A 15,901-nucleotide genomic window follows, 5' to 3' on the forward strand; every position below is an offset into this window, starting at 1 on the left:
TTGTGGGTGGGGGGAGTGCATGTACAGTTCTCTCACTGCCCTCAATACCACGACTGAGGTGCCCTTGAGCAAGGCACCGAACCCCCAACTGCTCCCCGGGCGCCGCAGCATAAATGGCTGCCCACTGCTCCGGGTGTGTGTTCACAGTGTGTGTGTGTGTTCACTGCTCTGTGTGTGTGCACTTCGGATGGGTTAAATGCAGAGCACAAATTCTGAGTATGGGTCACCATACTTGGCCGAATGTCACTTCACTTCTTTTCACTTCTTCTAAAATGAATCTGGATATATGTGTCCCTGGTAATAAGGGTCAATTATATGAAAATAGGATTAAGATCAAAATACTAAGAAAAATTTTGGTAAAGATTGTGATTTTTTTTGTATAGAGACTGAAGCTTTATGATCAATGGTGTTACGTCCTTGAGTTGTGTTAATGTCTCTTTTATACTTTCCCCAAGTCTGTATTTTTACTTTCCCTTTCCCGTTGGCCCATGCTGCACACCTGGTCTCCATGTTCTTGTGCTGTCATTGACCAGCACTTCAGTCTGATTGGTGCCCAGAGTAGACACCATTCATGAATCTCTAGACGCTTCAAAACTTTATTCAACTTTTCATCCTATAGTTGTGTTGTATTGAATCGGTGTATCCCATGTGATTCTGCACAAAATGTGACTTTTGGGAATTGAATAATTTTGTAAATGAATGTTTATGTATGTATTTATTTATTTATTTAATTTCACTTTACTTTACATTCAATCCCTTAAATGTGTATTAATAAACATTCTGGGTTGCTGATGCCTTGCTGAATTGTTTTCATAAAATGTTGTTCTTGGCATCAAGATGTCTTGCAGGTCAAGGGGTTTAATAATTCTAATTGCCACTGTATTGTGTATTGTAGTGTCACTGGATTGTAACATTAATAACAATAATAATAATACATTTAGCTAACATTTTGTTTTGCTAACTTTCTCATAAAGTGAAAAACATAATATAATAAATGGGGTTTCCCTTTATAACTTCCTAATTGGTTCATTATTGATAAGAAGTAAGATAACTGAGTAATGTAGTAATGTTTAGGTATTGGGCATGGTTAGAATATAATAATTAACAGTAAATGTATGCTAAGTAGTTAATAGTGAATAGTGATCCCTGATCTAAAATATTACCAAAAGTGTTTGCCATAAATGTGAATTCCCAACCTAGCATAAAATGACTTAAATTGTACTTTTGACCTGGAATAAGATTCACTATCTCTCATCTGTTTATCTATAGTAAACAATACTAATAACTGACAGTAAAAATCTAAATGCAAACATAACAGTATAAAAATAGCAGCAAGCAGTAAAACATCACCAAAATAAGTTTAACATTAACCAGCTAAATCTATTCAAACTTTGGTGAAACCCGGAAAGGAATTTATTTTTGAGTCTACAGGGAACTTCCAGTTAATTTTCCTGTGTTTCTTTTTTTTTTTTTAATAAGTAAAATAAGACTAAAATAATTTTTCACACAAAAGTCTGGCATAGTCAAGAACAGAGTGCTACTATGGCAGTTTTTCCATTTCTTGTAATTGATCAGAACTGCAAGCTTGCCAAACAAACTTCTCTTAGAAGCACTCACATGAATAATAATAATAATACTAATAATAAACATGGGTATAATAAAGTATAATAAAACATAACATTTTATAACCATAATTATTACAACATAATATAAAACATAACAAAAATTATATAAATAAAAATATAATTAAAATGTATATAAAAGGAAGTCAGGGTGTGGAAATTAGTGAAGAGGTGTTACTGTAAGTACAAAGCATTTTGGACTCTGTTATAAACATATGATACTCATAATAATATAAACATATGATATAATGGTCTAGAGACTCTGTTTGTTATAATTAATAAATTACATATAATAACACATAAAAAATACTAAAATATAATATCTGTTTCACTTGCAAACCATGCAGCCTTGAACTTATATTCATTTGGAGTCAAGAGGTGGAGTCAAGAGGTTTCAGCCTTTATTTGTTATGCTGTACAGATTGTACATAATGAAACATTAACTTTGGTGCTTGCACGTGTTTTTTGTTTCCGCTTTCTTCCATATATAAGTGTGTGTGTTAGAACAGAAGTTAAAAAGTGTATTGTGACTGCACCTTAATTCAAGAAGACCAAGACAATCTTCAGAAGAACTATCTGTAAGACTATTGTTTTTATTACTTAAACAGCATTTAAAAAGTATAATTATTGTGCATACAATTTTTTAACCACATACTGAGATTACATTGAATTTTGTACTTTTAAAGGGTGTTTAAAAGTACTAGAAACACAAAGATTATTAAAAGTTTAGGAACACTGGAAAGAAAAAGGTTTTAAAAAATGAAAAAACTGAATTTAAAAAATGTTTCTATAAAATGTGTTATCTTTATGGTGAAAAAGGTTCATGCCCACTGCCAGCTCACTGTACATGTACAGCAGGCAAATAGCAAGGCTCTTTATAATGCTATCTACATCCTGCCTAAATTAAGCCTTAAAATCAAAGAAAAAAAAAGAAAAAAACAAGGCAAAAATTACAATAAATATATTAAACATACTTGTGTGTAAGACTTGCTGAAACAGAAACAGTATAGCTGTTATAATAAGATCAGTTTTTTGTCATTTTGAAAAAAAATATCAGCACCATCTATCACTATGTGTGTATTTATGTGTAACTGAGTTTTTTTCCACAGGTGACAAGGTTTTTGGGAAAGACAAGATCTCCCTGGGAACTGAATGTTAAAACACAGGCTGAAGGTTCTTTTGTCTGTTTGTGTCTCTGAGGTAGCCAATCCACATTACTGCAAAGTAGTGTGAAACACTCATCTGGTGATCATGGAGTCGAGAGCCTTCTGTCTGCTGATGCTCTGCTGTTTTATCAATGTCTGCAACCTTCATCCTCTCAACATTCGTCCCAGTAATGGACTTCGTTTGTGCCGCAAAAACTCAAGTTTATCAGCGCTGGAGGTTCTACCAGGAGGAGGCTGGGATAACCTGCGCAACATAGACATGGGCCGGGTGATGAATCTGAGTTATTCCCAGTGTCAGACCACAGAAGACGGAGTCTATCTCATTCCAGATGAAGTCTTTGTCATTCCACAGAAAGTGAGCGGAGTGGAAACAAACTCTGAGATCATCATGTCATGGCTGGAACAAAATAGCTTTTCTTCTAAATCAATCAATGCAGAGGTTTCCTTCTTTTCGCTGCTCAATGCCAAATTTTCCACCGAAAGCCAGCGTATGAAAACTCACCAAGTGAAAGACAGCTCTGTGACAGCACGAGTGCAAGTATGTACAAAAGTAAAAAAAGAAGCTTGTTCAGAGCTCTATGGACAAGCAGGGTGAATGCAGAATTTAAGTACTTCTAAGGACTATAGCAACATAAAATTTAAACACCAGTTCTAATACCAAAATATAATCATACAATTATTATTTTTTTCATCAGCTTTTGTGAGCTTCAAAATACAAATAAATACACAAACAAATAATTACCAACATTTTATGGAACATTGTAAAATGCAATTATTGTAAATGTTTGGTTCTTTTTTTCATATTATCAAAAAATTGTTTCTCAGGTCCGTAACCATCTGTACACAGTAAAGGCGTATCCTGACTTCACTCTGGACTCCCGCTTTGCTCGACAGGCTGAAGAAATCGCAGATGCTATTGAAAACAATCAAACTCGTCAAGCAACATATCTGTCAGAGAAACTTATTCTTGATTATGGCACCCATGTCATCACAAGTGTTGATGCTGGTGCCACTTTGGTGCAAGAGGACTATTTAAAAATGTCTTACATATCTAACAGTCAGTCAGACACGTCTTCTGTTTCTGCATCCGCAGGAGTTAACTTTTTTAACAAAGTTCGGTTTGATATTGGTTCCAGTACATCCCATGGAACCTCTCAAACCAGTGGTTATCAGGGTAATATCACATATTCGTTAACTGAGAGCCACGGAGGCACTTTATTCTACCCAGGCATCACTCTGCAGAAGTGGCAAGAGAGTACACTTAATAATTTGGTGGCTATTGACCGCTCCGGTCTGCCGATTCACTATTTTCTAAATCCATCAACATTCCCAGACCTCCCAGTACCAACAGTAAATAAAATAGCTTCATCAGTTCGTGATGCTGCAGAGCAATACTATAAAGTAAATACAATTCCAGGGTGTATAAATCCAGATTCTCCAAATTTCAACTTTCAAGCAAATGTAGATGATGCATCTTGCGAGGGTCCAGTCACCAATCTTAGCTTTGGTGGCGTTTACCAACGATGCACTCCTCTGACATCAGATGGAAATGCTATTTGTGATGAAACAGCACAGAAAAACCCAGCTACTGGTGATTATTCTTGTCCTCAGCAGTACACCACCACCCTGTTACGCTCTGAGACAGTAGAACAAGGTTATAATCATTATGAATGCCACAGCCACTGTCGCAAATGTGGTTTCTTATGGTTGTCTACTTGTTGTGACCAAACATGTGGTGATGCTTACCATGTCCGTCGTGCAAAAGTTGAAACTTACTGGTGTTCCTCAACTCAGAAAGCCCCCGAGTACTCTGGATATCTTTTTGGAGGTCTATTTAGACCAGGAATGCAAAACCCACTGACCAAATCTAATAGCTGTCCTCCAAACTACTTTCCCCAACACTTTTTGTCTAATGGCATGATGGTTTGTATGAGCAATGATTATGAGGCCGGAACAAGATTCTCTGTGCCTTTTGCTGGTTTCTTCAGCTGCCAATCTGGCAACCCTCTTGCAAAGGGTCAATCTCGCTGTCCACCTCAGTTTAGCCAACATCTTGCTGCCGTTAGTGATGGCTGTCAGATATTGTACTGTGTCCAGTCCGGTGTGTTCACTGGTGGCCAGTTAATGCCTATCCGCCTCCCACCATTCACAAGACCACCCATGGTCAGCATGATTGCAACAAACACTGTAGCTGTAATGACAGAAGGTGATCGTTCTTGGGTGAGAGTTGGAGAAACTAAGATGTGGAGACTGGCAAAGCCTGGTGAAATTAATCCAATGGCATCAATGTTTGACACATCATCTTCTCAAATGTCTGGAGGAGAAAAAGCTGGTGTAGCCATTGGGGTAATGGTCCTGGTTGCTCTTGTTATTGCAGGAGCAGTGTTCATGAAAAGTAGAAAGAGGTTTTCTGCCATTAGGTTAAGGAGAGGGTATGAAGAGATTCATACCGAGGAACTATCATAATTATTTTTTGAAAGATGACTGTTTGGAGATGTATAATGTTATAATGAATATGATTAGGCATAGAAAAAGTTGGCAGCAGCAGTAACAGTTACAGTAGTTATACTAGTAGTGGTCTCAGTCAGTAAGCATGTAACTAAAAGTACATTTTTACATTTGTCTTACAGCTAACAAGTATTTGAATAACTTCTGAAATATTTTGTTTTTGTTGACGTTGTGACAAAAAATTAAACAAATAATTGTTAACTAAATACATTTTTAAAAAATGATTCAGCTTGAGCCTGATTGGGAGAGTTGTGTAGTGTAAAGTGACTGTAATTACGCACAAGCTTTATACAGGTTATTCCACTAGATGGTGTTATATATAAAGCTTTAAGTGATATAGCATTCCTTCAGTTTAGATTTGACTTCATTTGTTTCTTAAATATCAACATTGTATAAAGTTTGTGCATAATTAGACACTTAATATGTCTGAACTTAAAGCAACTGTTAAATACATTAGACAGTTTTACTTGGAACAGTCTAAAATAATTAACAGTAACAAAAATGTTTATTTGAGTAGAAATAAAAATTATTGTATGAAATTGTTACTTAAATATTTTAAATTACCTTAAACTATATAAATTAAAGCAAATTCTTGTGATTAATATTTCCCAAGGAATGCATGCATTGAAAAGATGTATAACTTGAGTAATACAACAAGGCACATTGGATAAAATGTCTATAAATGGGCAAATGTATTTACATTAATCAATTTGGCAGACTTGGTTTTTCCTAACCAAATTATAACTTATTATAAGTAATACTTTTGAGTACTTTATTCTCTTTGACCACAAATAGATACATTTACTATCACATCTTTCATCTGTTTATTTACAGACTACAATACCATTAACTGTAATTGAAAATGGCACAGTAATAACAGTATAAGTATATCAAAAAGTAGTATTAAACGGTAAAATAATAAACATTAATCTGCAAAATGTATTCATGCTGTGGTGCAACCTGGAACAGATTTATTATATTTGAACCTTGGGAATTTCATTTAGTTTATTTATTTTTTTAATGTGTTTCTTTTTGTTTGTTTTATGAGTACATATAACTATGGTATATAGCTATTAATTAAATAATAGCTATGGCTAAAATGCAAGCTAGCCAAACAAACTTCTCTTAAAAGCACACTGTTAATGTACGAAGGATATTTTAAACTTGTTACATTTTAGAGTCAAACTTTGGCCAAGGAATTAAAGAAACTACGGTAATAGTATAACAATTTCATAACCATCGTAATAAAGTTTGCTGAGTCTACAGACTTTAAGTTAAAGTTCATTTCTACATACTTTAACTTTGGTACACCATCAAAGACAAAACATCACGTGTGCTTGTATTGTGCTTATGGTTGCATTCATATAAAAGGATGGTGTGTCAAGGGTGTGCAAATTATTGAGGAAGTAGTCTACACAATAGAGTTTAAACACTTTGGATTCTGCAGTGAATATCATAAACTTATGCTATCATATTCGAGGGATTCTGTTTGTTATAAATAATACATTATAATAACATATTCAAAATATGAAAAACATAATATTTCATATTCCCACAACATTGCAAAAACCATGCAGCCTTGAAGTTTCAATGTTTTTTGAGTCGAGTGGTGATATTTGTTCCTCCATCGGTTAACGTTTTGCTGTACAGACTTCTAGCTCATTAAACATTAACTGTGGCACAAAGAGGAAGATGAAATTGCTTCTCGCACGTGCTTGTGTTTCCGCTTTTTTTTTTAAACATTTATATGCATGTATATGTATATGTTAAGTTAAAAAGTGTAGTATGAGTGCACCTTAAGCCAAGAAGACCAAGACAATTATCAGAAGAATTATCTGTACAACTGTTTTTTTTTTAATTATTATTACTTAATCAGAATTGTAAAAAAAAGAGTCATGATTTTTGTGCATGCTATCTTCATGCACATACTGAGCTTACATGGAATATTTGTACTTTTACTAAAAACCCATCAAATATTAGTCAAGCCTTGATCAATATTTGGATGGCATTTTTTTCAGTGGTAATTGGGTGAAAATAATAAGTTATATTAATAATAACTTCATTCCACACTTAAATTGGTTTAAAGGATTACTCCACCCCAAAATGAAAACTGTGTCATTAATCACTTACCCTCATGTCGTTCTAAACCTGTAAAAGTTTGTTCGTCTTCGGAACACAATTTAAGATATTTTTGTTTTCTTCTCGTACAAAAAGTATTCTTGTCACTTCATAACATTAGGATTGAACCACTGATGGCAGATGAACTATTCTGACGATGCTTTTCAACATTTCTGGACTTGGCATTCAATGGGACAGTCACAAGCCTCCCGGGTTTCATCCAAAAAATCTTAAATTGTGTTCTGAAGATGAACTAAGCTTTTACGGGTTTGGAACGACATGAGGGTAAGTGATTTATGACAATATTTTCATTTTGGGGTGGAGTATCCCTTTAAAATATATGTAGGTCAATATTTTTGATATTCAATTTACATCAAATCAACATCATGTAGTTTTTGACATCAGTTTGATTTGAATATTTGATCTGTTTTTGATGTCAGTTGATGTCAATTTGATGTCTTTTCAACATCATTTGGCCACAAATAATAAAACAAGGCATGCATAAATAAATAAATAAATAAATAAATGATTTGCTGAGTCAGAAACAGCCACATAACGGTTACACTAAGAGCAGTGTTTGGTCATTGTGAATCTGTCCATCACAATGTGTGTATTTTGGTTTGTTTTAATCATTCTCTACAGGTGAGGAGGTTTTTGGGTGCTACAGCATCTGTCTGAAGAAATACATATTTGTTAACTGCCTATATACAGCATGGTCATGGATCTTTTTGTGCATTCTCTTATGAGAAAGGAGCCAGTCGTGATGTCTAAACAGCAGTAGGGCTCATTTTCATGGTTTCATCCAACATACCTCCCCTGTCAATATTCATTTGACAACTGTTAGACTGAGCTTGAACTGAGAACAGTATGTCATTGAATAGGCAGATCAGAGTGGTTTAAAAGTATATTTTCCCTAAATAAATAAAGTTGCTATATCTCCTGGTTCTTTATCAGTTTAACCCAGTTTTTTAAGTTGTTCTTTTAAAGTGGCTTTAATCATTCAGAAGTACTTTTTGGACCCTTCAACTAATAACTTCTGCTGCATAATTTAATAAATTACGGCCTTGAAAAATGTACATTCAGAGAATGTAAACCTCACATATCGTATTCTTAGCTAAATACACAGAATACAAAGCTCAAAGCTAAATGGTTCCAATGTTGTGGAAATACAGTAGATTGTAAAGTTAACAACATCATATCCTGCTCACTATATATGCATTACTGTATCTAAGTACATAAGCATAAAACTGTGCTACCACGTGATAAAAAGTGATGATGAAAACGAAACCTGCTGGAGGCATTTCATTTATACCCACAGCAATTCCTGAATGTTTCTAATGCTGAAGAGGATTTGAAAAGGCCTGTGAATACCATGCTCTAAATCAAGAAGCAGCAAACCATCTCATTTCCTCTTGTTTAAAAGTGAATGGTTGAAAAAAAAACACAGGACATTATGAAGGCCCAGAAAATGAGGGGAATTGTATAGATAAATTTACCAAAAAATAGTCCATAATGCACAACAAAAATATTTGTTTCATTAGGTTTATTAAACTGTCCTTCAACTGAAGGTTAAAAAATAGGTTGAAGGTTCTTTCATCTGTCTGTGACTCCAAGGTAGCCAGTCTATGAAGAGGAAGTTCATTGTCTCATGACTTTATTTTCTGAAGGATGTGAAACAGAAGTGGCTTTATTGAGGAACTTACCAAATTCTTAAATCTTCCAGATATGATTATTGTAGGTCACATCGCTGCAAAGTAGTGTGAAACACGCATCTGTTGATCATGAAGTCAAGAGCCTTCTGTCTGCTGATGCTCTGCTGTTTTATCAATGTCTGCAACCTTCATCCTCTCAACATTCGTCCCACTAATGGACTTCGTTTGTGCCGCAAAAACTCAAGTTTATCAGCGCTGGAGGTTCTACCAGGAGGAGGCTGGGATAACCTGCGCAACATAGACATGGGCCGGGTGATGAATCTGAGTTATTCCCAGTGTCAGACCACAGAAGACGGAGTCTATCTCATTCCAGATGAAGTCTTTGTCATTCCACAGAAAGTGAGCGGAGTGGAAACAAACTCTGAGATCATCATGTCATGGCTGGAACAAAAAAGTTCAACTTCAAGCTCCATCAATGCAGATGCTTCCTTTTTTTCAGTGCTCAATGCAAAATTCTCCATAGAAAACCAACGTATGAAAACCCACCAAGTGAAAGACAGCTCTGTAACGGCCCGAGTTCAAGTAGGTACTAAAGTAAAAAAATTAATATTGAGAGTTCTATGCACTATATAGACAAGCAGGATGAATACAGATTTTTTTTTTATATTCCTAAATTAGTAAAAATTTAATTTTGAATTAGCTACACTGTGGCAACATAAAATACAAATTCTTCTATCAAAATAAATAATGCTTATTTTATGAGCATCTAATATAATAATCTATATAATAATCTGTTCCTGTAGCTCAATTGGTTCGATTCCCCGGGAACACATGATAGGTAAAAATTGATAGCCTGAATGCACTGTAAGTCGCTTTGGATAAAAGCGTCTGCTAAATGCATACATTTATTTTTTTATTTTTAATTTAAAAATAAAAATGTAAAAAAAAAAAACAATTATCATTTAAAACAAAAGATGGAATATTTTCAATTGCAATGCTGATAGTTCTTGGTTAATTTTCTCATCTTAACAAAAAATTGTTTCTCAGGTCCGTAACCATCTGTACACAGTAAAGGCGTATCCTGACTTCACTCTGGACTCCCGCTTTGCTCGACAGGCTGAAGAAATCGCAGATGCTATTGAAAACAATCAAACTCGTCAAGCAACATATCTGTCAGAGAAACTCATTCTTGATTATGGCACCCATGTCATCACAAGTGTTGATGCTGGTGCCACTTTGGTGCAAGAGGACTATTTAAAAATGTCTTACATATCTAACAGTCAGTCAGACACGTCTTCTGTTTCTGCATCCGCAGGAGTTAACTTTTTTGACAAGGTTAAATTTGATATCGGTGGCAATACATCTCAGGGAACCTCTCAAACCAGTGGTTATCAGGGTAATATCACATATTCGTTAATTCAGAGCCATGGAGGTGCTTTATTCTACCCAGGCATCACATTGCAGAAGTGGCAAGAGAGTACACTTAATAATTTGGTGGCTATTGACCGCTCCGGTCTGCCGATTCACTATTTTCTGAATCCATCAACATTCCCAGACCTCCCAGTACCAACAGTAAATAAAATAGCTTCATCAGTTCGTGATGCTGCAGAGCAATACTATAAAGTAAATACTATTCCAGGTTGTGTAAATCCAGATTCCAAAAATTTCAACTTTCAAGCAAATGTAGATGATGCATCTTGCGAGGGTCCAGTCACCAATCTTAGCTTTGGTGGCGTTTACCAACGATGCACTCCTCTGACATCAGATGGAAATGCTATTTGTGATGAAACAGCACAGAAAAACCCAGCTACTGGTGATTATTCTTGTCCTCAGCAGTACACCACCACCCTGTTACGCTCTGAGACAGTAGAACGAGGTTATAATCATTATGAATGCCACAGCCACTGTCGCGAATGTGGTTTCTTATGGTTGTCTACTTGTTGTGACCAAACATGTGGTGATGCTTACCGTGTCCGTCGTGCAAATGTTGAAACTTACTGGTGTTCATCAACTCAGAAAGCCCCCGAGTACTCTGGATATCTTTTTGGAGGTCTTTTTAGACCAGGAATGCAAAACCCACTGACCAAATCTAATAGCTGTCCTCCAAACTACTTTCCCCAACACTTTTTGTCTAATGGCATGATGGTTTGTATGAGCAATGATTATGAGGCCGGAACAAGATTCTCTGTGCCTTTTGCTGGTTTCTTCAGCTGCCAATCTGGCAACCCTCTTGCAAAGGGTCAATCTCGCTGTCCACCTCAGTTTAGCCAACATCTTGCTGCCGTTAGTGATGGCTGTCAGATATTGTACTGTGTCCAGTCCGGTGTGTTCACTGGTGGCCAGTTAATGCCTATCCGCCTCCCACCATTCACAAGACCACCCATGGTCAGCATGATTGCAACAAACACTGTAGCTGTAATGACAGAAGGTGATCGTTCTTGGGTGAGAGTTGGAGAAACTAAGATGTGGAGACTGGCAAAGGCTGGTGAAATTAATCAAATGGCATCAATGTTTGACACATCATCTTCTCAAATGTCTGGAGGAGAAAAAGCTGGTGTAGCCATTGGGGTAATGGTCCTGGTTGCTCTTGTTATTGCAGGAGCAGTGTTCATGAAAAGGAGAAAGAGGTTTTCTGCCACCAGTTTGATACAAGGGTACGAAGAGATTCATAGTGAGGGTGAAAACGAGAGCATTATAGAGATTCAGAGAGAACAACCGAATGAGAATTCAAATGAAAACCCCACTCAACCCTTACTATCATAAAAATCTTTTTAAGATGACTGTTCAGAGATTTACAGTTATGATTTATAATGTTATAATGAATATAATTAGACAGAAATAGTTGGCAGCAGCAGTAACATTTACAGCAGTTAGACTAGTAGTGATATCAATCAGTAACCATTCTTTAAAGGCAACTTTTTAAATTAAAATTTTAAACTATTAAAACTAACAATCCAAGCATTGGAATAAATTTATATATATATATATATATATATATATATATATATATATATATATATATATATATATATATATATATATATGATTTTCTACTGTCTTATTTTACTGACATATGTGTACGTCTTTTTTATTTTTTGTCACTAATAAAGAGTTCTTAAAGATATGCTGAAAAAATGTCATTAACTTAAACATGCAGTACAATCAGGAACCTGATTTATTTAATTAAAAGGACATAAAATCCTGGGCCCTCATGTATAAACGTTGCAAATGCACAAAATGGGCATAGAAATGTGCGTACGCTGCTTTCCACACATGTATCTGGATTTTTAAAAAATAAACTTGGTGTAAATATGTGTGCTCCATACGGATGCCCTTGACTGTGTGTTCACACTTTTTTTCCTGGAGTGAGAAAAGTAATGAAGTAAACAAGGATTTTAAACTGTTTTCATTTTGATATAGACATTCCCATTAAATATTCTACTCTCATTAATGGAAATAAGTACTAAAATTAGCCTACATAAAGTTATTACACAGAAGTTAAGCCAAAATGATATGAATTTAGACATATTTGTAGTGTATGAGCTTTATCACTTTTCCTGTGGCATGCTATGTTTTATTGACAGCAAGGAGTGCTATGATAATATTAAAAATAAACTGCAGATCTCATGTTTTTATATTTTTATTTTTTGCAAGAACAATGATCATTGATGTGCACTTACTTCGATATTAGGTCGGACAATGCTGGAGACGGTGGTCGAACGGTCCAATGTCTTGTTTGAATAGGTCCAATGACAATAGCTTACTGTACAACTGCAGCTGCAAGGAGGTGTTGATGGCATCAAGGCATCTTCACAACATTATAAAAAATACCACTGTATTCGAAGGATTCAGCTAGAAAAATAAAAACAGTAAGATTGGCATATTTCCTTTTTTAAAATACTTTGTCATTGAGGCACCGAATCAGACAATTGTATCTACACTGCAACAGACTCTGTTTCCACTAAAAATAGATAAAAGATCTTCACCTTTTCAGAAAAACTGCAAACATTTCATTTGATTTGAATTGTTTAAAACAACTGAAATATTGTTTGGCCAGTGGGAAAGAATGAGGTCAACTACAGTATGTTCTAAAACAGGCTATTTATCTGAGAATTATACCTTTTTGTTTTTATGGATTTTTTTATATATTTATTCTAAAACATAGTGGATGATTTTGGCAATAAAAAAAAATGTATTTAACGTCTTGTACCTCTGACGATCTCTTAAACATGGTGTCACGTGGATGGGAATATGCATGGAAATTATATGCAGATGAGATTATGCATCATAAAACTAGGCGTTGTAAGCTTCAAATATGGTTATTTTGGGGAGAAGAAGGTGTGGAGATGCATGTACGCACAATCGTCCCCTCACTGGATTTATAAAGGGATTACTTGGCAGTCTATGGGACAGTCCCAAGCCTCCCAGTTTTCAAACAAAATATCTTAAACTGTGTTCCGAAGATGAACTAAGCTTTTACGGGTTTGATATTTAATGACAATGACAAAATTAAAATTTTGAGGTGGAGTAATCCTTTAAGTTCTTTCAGAACAAGTTTTCAAACAGAGGGCAACCAAAACAAGAGAGTAGAAATGAACAGTGGATGTAATAGGCTACATTGTATGACCCCACAAAAAATAGGCTAAAATTTATAAAACAAATATTGTTAAACATCAAAATATTATTGTTATAATAATAATAATTATTATTGCTTATTAACACGTATTGCACACACTAGCTAACCTAATTTTTATACTCCAGGACCGGAGTTGCCTATCCCTGATTTAAACCATCAACTTTGTACACAGCAAGTTAGACTACATAGCTTCATTTGAATGCCCGCTTTGTAAATCATTCACAGTTTTCTAGTTCTTCAAAAAAAAAAACACCACATCTCTGAATTTTATAATCAAACACGCCATCCTTGAGTAAAAGTAACTTACATTTTACAGAAAAGTAAAGTTTAGTTTTTCTGCTAACTGAAATAAGCGAACGTTAAGATTTTCATCTTTTCATCATCGTTATTCATCTAAGAGCCATTTTTTTGTAGCGAATGAGAAGAGCCGACTCCCATCGGGGAGAGCTGAATCTTCAGCCGGAACCTTCTATTTTAGTCCAATTTAGCAAAAGTGAATGGTTTGTGTGTTGGTAAGCAATTTTTTATTTAGTGTTTTTATAAAAACCTTATTTCTATGCATTTTTTCGTAAAAAAACAAACAGAAAACAAATAAACACACGGCTAATCACATGGGAGGACCTTAGACTGTATAAAAACATGGACCTTGTGTCCATGACATCACCCGTAGATTTCTAAAGAGCGTTTTTGAAGCTCAAAGTTGGTGGAGCCGACCGTCGCAATCTTGGCAGCGTATCATCGCACGTCACTCCTGGATAATCGAAAATGGGCAAAGAGGTGGGAGCTGGTTGCTGAAACCACGGCCACCTAGCTCGACGGAGGTGACAGCAGTGGCAATCCTCCTGTCACTCAAGTGGCCATGCAGGTTATGCAGTTATGCAGAACTTTAAGGCTTAATATAAATGTTTAAACAGATGAGTTATAACCCCCGCCCCACCCTACAAAATTAGCTATAAAGACCAAAATAATTTTTTTTAACCAGGCTGTAAACATGTATTTTTCTGCTGTAAAGTTGGGCATTTTAACATAGGGAGTCTATGGGATTGACTCCCTTTTGCAGCCAGCCTCTAGCGGCCAGCTGACAAATTTTTAGTTTAATGCCGCGTTTCCACCGAAATTACCCGGAACATTTGTACCAGGAACTTTTTTCCCCAGGATCTTTTTTCCCCCCCGACCTGTTGCTTTCTGCGTTTCCACCGAGGTGTAAAGTACCGGGAAGATTAGGCAAATAGACTGATGACGTAGGTCTGCGCATGTTTCTCAATACAAAGTACGCTGATTTTGGATATGCATCCTCGGTAGTTCAGACTTTGTGCATTTGACTCGGGAGTGTGTTGTCCGCAACGATGCAAATCCGGTAATTCTGCAAACAGCAGCGTACTTGATAACTTCAGTCAGCTGACCATGGCTACTGCAATTTTCCTCTCTGCATTTTTACAATAAAACAAATTATGATATCAAATACCACTGCCTCCTTTCGTTTTCATTTAAACATAATAACAGGTGCAGAAATGTACTAAGTTCAGGGATATGTGTATATATACAGCCATTACAATGAAACAAAATATTATTTACATTTGCCTTTTTTATTTTCATTTTAACATATAGATAAATTGAATACAGACCAAAGATAACCTGTTAGATTTACCCAAAATGAATGATATTTTATGTTTAACCACTAAAGAGACATCAAAGCCAGCGGCACACATCAGAAGGTCTAGCTGAGGGGAGGCTGCTCTCGGCGGATACATGAGGACTGAGCTCCCGCTGATCGTGTGGAGCTCACCGTCTCCGAGATCGGCGAAACACATTTTTAAATAGGCGCTGTCTTTATAAATAAACCACAGATTTGAGTTTTAAACAACTACATTCTCACCTGAAATACTTTTAAAATTACATTTCATGACACAATAACAGTAATATTATGAAAATGATCCGAACAAACAGGATGTTTAGCGGCCAAGTCCCGCCCCCGAAAGTTCTGGAACTTTGAAAAAGTACTACCTCGCCAGCAGGTACTTTCTGAGGGGCATTTTTTTACCCGGAACTTTATTTAGCTCCTGGTTCCTGCGGTGGAAACACACCAAGTACCAGGCCAAAGTCCCTAGTTCCTGGGTAAAATTCCTGCGGTGGAAACGCGGCATAGTCACTTGCCTGGTGGCTTCACACAAGAGAGTGGGAGGTTGCCACTTGGGGAGG

At 35.9% G+C, this 15,901-nt stretch overlaps 2 protein-coding genes across 2 annotated transcripts; both read left to right on the plus strand.

Moving 5' to 3' along the window:
• Window positions 1–2,089: 2,089 nt before the first annotated feature.
• Window positions 2,090–5,709, plus strand: LOC132097660 (macrophage-expressed gene 1 protein-like). Its single transcript, XM_059503523.1, has 3 exons — window positions 2,090–2,200; window positions 2,732–3,326; window positions 3,614–5,709. The coding sequence occupies exons 2-3, from the start codon at window positions 2,874–2,876 to the stop codon at window positions 5,252–5,254; spliced, it is 2,094 nt and encodes a 697-aa protein (XP_059359506.1). The 5' UTR covers window positions 2,090–2,200; window positions 2,732–2,873; the 3' UTR covers window positions 5,255–5,709.
• A 3,287-nt stretch (window positions 5,710–8,996) lies between these two features.
• LOC132097661 (macrophage-expressed gene 1 protein-like) lies at window positions 8,997–12,051 on the plus strand. Its single transcript, XM_059503524.1, has 2 exons — window positions 8,997–9,648; window positions 10,114–12,051. Exons 1-2 carry the CDS (start codon window positions 9,196–9,198, stop codon window positions 11,827–11,829), a joined length of 2,169 nt encoding a protein of 722 aa, XP_059359507.1. The 5' UTR covers window positions 8,997–9,195; the 3' UTR covers window positions 11,830–12,051.
• Window positions 12,052–15,901: the final 3,850 nt, after the last annotated feature.

Source organism: Carassius carassius, chromosome 21, assembly GCF_963082965.1.
Source record: "Carassius carassius chromosome 21, fCarCar2.1, whole genome shotgun sequence".
Lineage (NCBI taxonomy): Eukaryota > Metazoa > Chordata > Actinopteri > Cypriniformes > Cyprinidae > Carassius > Carassius carassius.